The following is a 9,267-nucleotide window of genomic DNA, read 5'->3' as shown; positions in this document are numbered from 1 at the left end:
CTGATATAGAAATATGTCATAAACTACAAATTACGTAATTATCCTGTTTTATTTGTCTTGATGGGTATTACATCTTGTATGATAGTTTGAAGAACATGTTTGAATAAGTGTCTGTTAACCATTTTATTATTACTGTGAAGTTTTGCATATGTGATCATGAATTATATTTTGGTGAAATATGCACGGTATGTGTATGACTATGCATTGTAGCATGTTGGCTTGCGTGCTTTTGATTTCTGTTATTGACTAAGTTGCACCTGAAGTTGTCAACTATTTTTATTATTTTTATTTTATATTATATGATTAATCTATTGTTTTTGATTGTTTTAATAAGTGAATTTTGTATGATAACTGTCTCTTCTATATGCATTTAATTTGACGCACTTGATTAATGGAATGAGTAATGAATGAAAGTCTTAATGGAAATTTTATTTTAGTCCATGAAAAATCTTGATAAATTTCTTGATCATTGTTTAAGGTGTATTATAAATATTATAAGTTTTTACTTCATTTAATTGCAATATTACTGTATTATTGTATAGATACTATGTATTCTAACTTGACTTGTTCCATATCCTATGGTGTCTCGCCTGTACTGGATTTACGGAATGTAAATAAATTCAATTCAATTCAATTCAATACTTGCAAACAAATTGTGAACATTTATTGCATACTATCACAGAAATTTGTAATAGTGTTCACAACGCAGTAGTAACTAGACATGAGCATAGAAATCATAAACAGCGGTTGGTGTTGGCACAGAAATTATAATTAATGCTTGGAAACTATCATGGAGATCATAAATAATGGCCAGATTTTGGTAATAAGTACTTACAAGTAGAGAAATTTTAAACAAATTGTGAATAGTTGCCGGTTCATAGCAGTTGCCTGTTGTTGGTGCAGAAATTGTAAATATTGTCTGGTTACTGCAACAGAACTTTTGAAGAGTGGTCAGATCTCAAATAGNAAACCCTAGGAAAAAAATATGACATGCCATAGAAATCCGGGCCCTAGTGATAATGTTTGAGGACAGAAATATTATCCCACTATCCACTGTCACTGTTGAAATTTGCAGTCTGGGAGTCTTAGTCTTTTTTTTTCTGAGCTGTCTTAGGAAACAGAAAAAGAAACAAATCTAACTTCTCTTAACATGTGTATTGGTATTTACAGGATTCAATGATTGAGACATACAAGAAAATGTGGAGATTCATGGAGAATAAAAAGCCATCTGTGTTTGTCCCCACTTATGAGGAAGGAATCCAGAGGGTTCTGGAAGGCAACTATGCATTCCTTATGGAATCAACAATGTTGGATTACATTGTACAGAGAGACTGCAATCTCACACAGATTGGTGGACTTCTGGATTCGAAAGGTTATGGCATTGCAACGCCCATGGGTGAGTCATAAAGTGAGGGAACTACACCATACTTTGTAGACCATGTGGTGGAAGAAGCCTAAAGATGCCTGAAGAGACTCAAAATATGTCTTGTGCTCAAGATTAATTAAACATCACTTCAGTCTCCATACAGAATGTTCCTTGAAATATGATGGTTACTGGCTTGGTCAAGGAATTCCATGTTTCATTATGGAATCTAAGAGTTATTTTCACGTTCATAAAGCCTTGCCATTTGACCCTATCATGAGCTGTTCAAATTCAGTCCATCACTTCACACTCAGCTTATTTAAGATACGTTTATTATTATCTCCCTATGTGGTCTCTATTTTTTGGACTTTGTGACCAAAATTTTGTAGGCAGTAATTATTTCCTGAGTGCATGTTTCATGAACCACCCACTTCACCCTTAAGGATTTAGTCACTGAATAGAACTAGGTCCCACCAAGTAAGTTTGCACAGGTAATAACGCTTCTGTCTTGTATGTGGTATGTGCTAAATATGAATTGTGGCCAGGCCACCAATAATTCAGACTGAGATCTGTCATTTTTTATCTTAGTCCCTCCAAGTGAATTCCAGGATAGTACCTTCAAATAGGCCACAACACATTCTTCCAAGCAGAACTCTTTTTTCTACCTCCATCACGCTTGTTCCTTCCTTGACTTACTCTTTGACCCTGAAGATATAGGTCGTGGTTCCTCCAATATGTCTGTTGAATTTCACCCAACTATATGGCATTATATCCCAGTAGCTAAAAGTCTTCATAACCATCACTGTAAGAACCTCACATCCTACAATACACATAAAGTTTGTTAATTTATGTGAACTCTAAATTGTTGCTCACCAGCTTACAAAATTAACTTGTCCCAGTTGAGTGAGCAACCAGAATTTTGACTCTATGTATGATGATGTCAAGTGGATATATTGTCACATGATAGACTGACTATAGACGGGTTTTCGATTGATGACTCAATTTGTGGCACAATTTGATACAGTGCATGACTACACTATGCAGCTTGCTATTACACACACACACACACCACACACACACACACACACACACACACAACCCCCCCACTGACTGTTGTTGCTTGCTAGTGGCTTCTAATGGTGGACTTTCCCCTTTCACTTGTTTCCCGAAATGTCTCCAGCCTCAGCTACTAGCTTCTAACAGCAACAGCTCACAATGGCTGAACCCCAGCAATTCTCTAATTAACTGCAACTCAGAGTCAGATTTACTTTACGACCGGCGATTTACCGCCATTCAGTTCATCTTGGCGCCAAGCCAACTACAACTCAGAGTTAGAGTTAGAGTAGGTCAAGCCCCAAGAACTACTTTTCTTCTCTCATGGGGTGAAACTGAGTCCACTTAGTACTGAGGCCACTATTGCTCTATTGTACCAACCCCAGATGATGATGATGATGATTGTGGAGCAATCAGTGGAATGCGAAATGGCAGGGGAAACCAAAATACTTGCAGAAATCCTGCTGCAGCCCCTTGAACTAACTGCAACTGTTAACTGGTCATGGTTGTAACATCTCGGCACGGACCGTGTAAAAACCTTCTCTTCCATTATTTCTGTATTCTTTCGTTGCCTTGGGCACATGCTTATTTGGGGAGCCATTATTTAGCAATGGCTATTGCATAGTTGCTTGTATCATGGTCATTAGTTAGTAACGCATCTACATGTCACAATATGGTCTTACCAAGGCCTGCAGAAGCCTAAATACCATAATCTTGCAACTCCCTTAGTTGAAACAAATCAAATTTCTCAACACTTTATTTCTTGTAATAACATAAATTTCCAGACACTGTGAAAAAATGTCATTAGTGTCATAATTCTCAAAACAATTTTATTTACATTGTTAGCTAATGTGTTTAGATTACTTATAATAATGCCGTGATACAAACAGATACATGATTAGCAAAATTGAATATTTGTTGATAAAACACAAGTTTGTAAATTACACTGCACCATATGGCTGCTTTAGTTCACCTGTGTGGTCATGCAAGCCTTGATCCATAGGGTTAGCTGCAAGGTAATAGTTCCTATTAATTTAGGGACTGACATCTCTTTTAGGTTCACCGTGGCGAGACAAGATCTCACTGGCAATATTGGAGCTACAAGAACGAGGAGAGATTCAGATGCTGTATGACAAATGGTGGAAAAATCCTGGTGATACTTGCACACGCAATGAAAAAGGCAAAGAGAGCAAAGCAAATGCCTTGGGAGTAGACAACATTGGTGGAGTGTTTGTTGTGTTACTCTGTGGTTTGGCTGTAGCAGTCATTGTTGCCATCTTTGAATTCTGCTACAATTCCAAGCGCAACACCCAGGCTGAGTTGGTGTGTACCGGTTGCCCGAACTTTCACATACTTCTGGGTGTAGAAGATATTCTAAATTTTCGGCGCCAGTCAAGAAAAATATGTTAGTTGTCTGTATGTTAACCAATATGGCGGAACCTCAGACATCTGAACAATATTAATTTGAACTCTCAGTAATGTGAACTGGCTTACAACACCACCAAAAGAGAATCAGAATCTCCAAAAATTCAAAATTTAATTTAACTGTTTTACTTGCTTGGCAGTAAAAATGAATTCCTGTGAAATATTACTATATGTTAATGAACCTGCCTCTGTAGGCGGTGAAAATTGTAACTAGGTTACTGCCTGCTCCAAGTCTGGCATATAGTCAAATGCCCTTTTGTTCGAGACAGATTTGTAGTTGTTTATGTATAAAATGTACCTGTAAATCTTTTGAATAAGTACTTTTATTGAAAGATATGAATTCTTTGTTTGACATGCATTAACACAAACGATTTCATACTTCAAAGACAGCAGTGCTTTAATTAGGCTGGGTTACCCAGGTTGCACTGTATTAGTCTAACTATTTATACACACATACATACATACATACATACATACAAACATTCTGCAGAGCCAAAGTAAGTCATAATGGCTGTAGGATGTGGAACAAGTCATACAAATACAAAAGCCATAAATACAGTACAACAGAGAAAAGAATTCCACATATATAAGTCAATACTGTCAACTTATGCTATGTACATAACCTTTTAAAAGGATGAGTCATTTTTAGATGGGAGGTATTCATCAACAGAGTAGAATGAGTGTACTTAAGTATTGTTTCAGTGCTAATTTAAGTTGCGCCTTTTCATTCATTAGACTTTTTAGACTATATGATAGATTGTTGAAATTTTTATGCCAGAATAATATGCGCTTTTTCGAAAACATGTCAGGTTAGCAACCAGTCTATGGAGATGGTGCTTGTTTCTCGTGTTCACACTGTGTACATCCGAATTGGTCTGAAAATGTTCTTAGTTGTTTATAATGAAGCTTAATAATGAAAATATATATTCAGATGGAAGAGGTAAGATCTGTAATCTCTTAAATAGCTCTCTACAAGAATTTTGAGCTTTTGTGCCCACCATGATTTTAACGATTTTCTTTTGTAATGTAAATACCATTTTGCTGTCAGATGAGTTACCCCAAAATATTATTCCATATATCATTATAGAGTGAAAGTAGGAAAAATAAACTGATTGCAGTATATCAGTGTTGCTGACATGTAACAAAGCTCTTACTGCATAACATGCTCCACTTAACTTCGGAACCAACTGATCAATATGGTATTTCCAGTTTAAGTGGATATCAATTTGTAAGCCAAGGAATTTTGTGTGTACTGACTCTTCTATATATTTATTATTATATCCAATTCTTAATGGATATTGAGGTGTATTATTTGTTATAAATTTTATTATATTTGTTTTATCTAGATTCAGGGCCAGTTTGTTAGCAGCAAACCATTTACTCATATAAGAGAGAACACTGTTCAATGACATACAGAAATCATCTAAATTCTTACCAGAAATTATTATGCTAGTGTCATCAGCAAATATTATGGATATTGAGTGGGTCTTTATTGTTGGGGGAAGGTCATTTATATATGTAAGATTTGAGGCTTTCACGGCGGTGACTATGAAGAAAGCAGTCTTCTGGGATTTGGCACCGTGTATATGTGGTGTTAACCGACGTTTCGGAGGAACGTATCGCCTCCATCTTCAGGGTAGAAGAGAAAGTATAAGAAATCTGCAAGCGACAAGACCGTGAGAACGGTAAAAGCAGTCTCACAGTCTTGTCGCTTGCAGATTTCTTATACTTTCTCTTCTACCCTGAAGATGGAGGCGATACGTTCCTCCGAAACGTCGGTTAACACCACATATACACGGTGCCAAATCCCAGAAGACTGCTTTCTTCATAGTCATTTATATAGATTGAAAAAGCAAAGGTTCTAAAATTGACCCCTGAGGAACTCTATGCTCTATTGTTCCCCATTTTGAATAAGTACTTTGGGTTGCATTTGATAATTTTATTTGAATCTTTTGTTTTTTAGCTACAAGGTAGTATCTGAACCAACCTGCCATTGTTCCCTGAATACCATAAAATTGTAATTTTGTCAACAAAATTTCATGATTAACACAATCAAAAGCTTTAGCTAAATCACAGAATATTCCACCTACAAGCATTTTCTGGTTAATAGATTTTAATACACTGTCTGTTAGCATAAAGGCTGCGTTTTCAGTGGATATTGCCTTCCTGAAGTTGAATTTTTCTGGGACCAGTATATTATTAGTTTGCAAATAATGGCTTTGTGGGGTTTTTGTCTTGTCATTACTTCAATGACAATCCACTTCTTCGGAAAAGTTTGTAGGTCCTGAAAAGGACCATTGGTTGCTGAGATGCTTGGCCAGTGAAGTAGCGTGGCGCGCACCGGTAGGAAGGGATGTTTGTTGCGGTGTGTCGAGGCGGCTGAATCAGTTGACTGGCCGCAGTGCAGCCGTTGCTGGAGGTTGCTTGGTTGCTGGTAAAGGTTTGCTTTGCAAGAGTGGAGAGGCGGTAGCTACGCCAGTTGCCCAGTGTGTCAGGGATGACCACCGGCAAACTGAGGCAGTCGAGTTGCCCAGTGAGTCAGGTGTGACCGCTGGACAGCTGAGGCAGTCGTGCCTGGCACAGTGAAGTGCCGATGCCTCTGAAGACCGAGCGCTGGCGACAAAGTTGCTGATTGCTTGTAGACCGCTTGAAGACTGCTGATACTGCTGGGTTGGAGCTGCTCCTTTTTATACAATGCTCGGTGGGCGGAGCGAAACTTGCATTTGAGGAGCAACAATTTGCAGGGCGCTAATTGGCTAGCGCATGTAATGATGTGGATGCAGGCTCGCAGCAAGTGCTGTATAATTGTGGACGTTGGAACCAATTTGATTGGTTAGCGCGCGTGATGGTGAAAAAGTGAGCACTATAGAAGTAGCATGATATATGGGATGTTCACACAGCTTAATCTATTGTACATAACTTTCCCAAGTACTTTAGAAAAAGCAGTTAATAGTGAGATTGGTCTATAGTTTGACGTACTAGATTTGTCACCTTTTTTGTATAGTGGTATATGGTGGTCAAGTGAGCTAGCCCATCTGCTTGTATCCTATTATCAGCACCTAAATTGTTGGGCAGATTTATTAAAATTGGAGTCGGTAGCTATTCTCTGAAAATTTTGGGGATATTCTGACTTTCAGCCATGGCAGGTATAATAGAAGGAATTTGTGAACACATGATAAGCCCTTGGGGTTTTTATTAACACAGAATAGCTTGACCTTAATAACTATAAATTACTTGGTTTTTGGACTATGTCCACTCTCGTGTATTCTAAAGAAATACAAGTTTTTTGTAAACTGGATCTGTTTCTATCCTCAGGTGGGGGAGTGTGATACACCTACACTTTGTTGGGTTCATTAGAAAGAGCTAACCTCAGTCACTGGACAACTTATGTCGTTATAAATATAGCTATATAAATGCCTGAGATAAGGGTTTGTTAATGGGAGGTAACATGAAAATATGCATTAAAAATTGTGATGAAATATGTACAGACCTGAAACTGAGGTAGGAAAAGAAACAGATATTGTATGCAACAAATCAAGTCAACAAACCAAATCCATGAACAAGAATGCAGAACCATTTAGAATCTAACTATAAACTGCTCAAGGAAGACCCACTGTCATTCAATGAAGTCTTCTTTACAGAGAGCAATCCCAGTACCGCATCAATCGTTGTGTGCTGAGATGACAGAGGAACTGTGTTTTGCTCTGAAATGCCGTGGTTCACGACAGCGCCCAGCACTCAAGAGACAATGTTCAAAATGCATTCCTGGTACAACATATGTACCAGCAGGGCTAGAATTGCCACCACACCCTCCCTCTAATGGACTTCATTCTCAGGTAATTGATAGCAATAAATAGCAAACTCATAAATGTGATAACTCAGATTGTGTTACAGTCTAACACAGGATCATGGACAGCCAACACTTCTAATCCCTATTGTACATGAGTATAGAAAGTTGCAAAACAGAACAAATTATTGATTCTGCATTGTGTTAGCTCTCATAGAAAAATATGAAATAATACCTGTCAGCTGATAATCGTGATCCCACTTTGCATGCACTGAACTTCCATCAGGTTTCTTTGTTGCAGTATGCATATCCTGTGGATGAACAATGAAATTCCTATTCTCTTTTATAACTTATGTTTTAAGTGTTTTGCTGGGCTGTCCATGAATCATGGAAATATTTATTTCCAACTAATCCAGTGAAACCGTTTAAAAAGTTGGCTGATTGGTTCATTGCTTGGTTTCTGATGTTGCACTTTGACAGTTAAGTTGTTTTTTCCATTTAGACGCCACTTTGACACTTTACATTATCCAGTTATCCTTCAGTTGGATTGAGCGATTTCAAGTTGTTCCCTCTCTTGTCTGTCAGAGATCTCTGCAGTTGTGTGACCAGGGTATGGCATCTAGCAGCAGAGTGGGGATCTTTGAGGGCGACTGGAAAATGGCATGTAATTTTGCCATCACTCATCTCTTATCATGACATAAATATACATGTGACACCCGGCTGTACTTCTCTTCCAAAGGAAGTTCTGCTATAAGATTTTATCGCCCTTAAAAATCCTTTGATCTGTGACCTGGGTTTCAACTTCCAGACCTAGGGTCCAATGGCACATTACCAAAAGACAACCAAGTCAGATGTTTCAGTCTAAAATTTTGCCTTGCAGGGTCTAAAGCATGCAGTCCATATTGATTAGTAACTACATCATCTACAAAGACCAAGATAGTTCCTGTAATTATGTTTCTTTATTTTATATTAGTGGTATATGTATCACCCTTGTCAAAAAAACAATATAAGCCTTCACAATGTAGGGGCATGACAGTTGTGTGATGACACTCCCTTTCTGTTCTCTTGGTAAACATCGGTTTAGAAGTAAATGTAAGCTAATGATATTAATGTACCCTTGTCTTATCACTTCAAATGGACCATACTTTCAGATCAGGTGGACCAATACTGAGCTCTGTCTCATTGGCTTCAAAGCCTATATGCCCTTTGAATTTGTTTAAACTGTTTCCCAAGAATCTAGCTAATTTTAGTTTCTGGACCAATGGTAAAAGTTAGCACCCTGTCTACCATTCCTGTTAGCCTAGATTTGATACTGTTTCCTCAGCCCCTCCTGTCGATCTAAGTGGCTAACCTTCCCATACACCATCTGGTTCCTCACCCAACACACTTCATGGTGAAGATGGAGGCAGTATATTCCTCTAAAATATTGGTATCCATCTATCAGATTACATGGTGTCACTACCCAGAAGGCCACAACTTTGACAGCCATATTTGTCTGCCCTAAACCATATCTTGCATCTTCTTTTAATAACAGTATTCTGGAAATTTATTGTTCTAATTTATCTTTGTCTTGAACATGACCATGCGTTAATCAGTTGCTTGAGCTCTTGTTAGAGCATAATTTTCTTTCATTTATTTC

The 9,267-nt window shown here is 37.8% G+C and overlaps 1 protein-coding gene across 14 annotated transcripts in view; it reads left to right on the top strand.

Annotated features, from left to right (window-relative positions):
- LOC111865836 (glutamate receptor ionotropic, kainate 2) overlaps nt 1–9,267 on the top strand; it is a 236,857-nt gene that overhangs the window by 220,684 nt on the left and 6,906 nt on the right. For all 14 annotated transcript variants that reach the window (XM_023854180.2, XM_023854177.2, XM_033751995.1 and 11 more), the window contains 3 exons: nt 1,171–1,396; nt 3,474–3,739; nt 7,483–7,677. In XM_023854180.2, the coding sequence (XP_023709948.1) occupies nt 1,171–1,396; nt 3,474–3,739; nt 7,483–7,677 (687 nt within the window). The remainder of the gene's footprint in view (nt 1–1,170; nt 1,397–3,473; nt 3,740–7,482; nt 7,678–9,267) is intronic.

The sequence above is a fragment of the Cryptotermes secundus genome, unplaced genomic scaffold, assembly GCF_002891405.2.
Source record: "Cryptotermes secundus unplaced genomic scaffold, Csec_1.0 scaffold1158, whole genome shotgun sequence".
In the NCBI taxonomy this organism is placed as follows: domain Eukaryota; kingdom Metazoa; phylum Arthropoda; class Insecta; order Blattodea; family Kalotermitidae; genus Cryptotermes; species Cryptotermes secundus.
The sequence above is the reverse complement of the archived record's forward strand: the minus strand, read 5'-3'. Positions and strand labels throughout refer to the sequence as shown.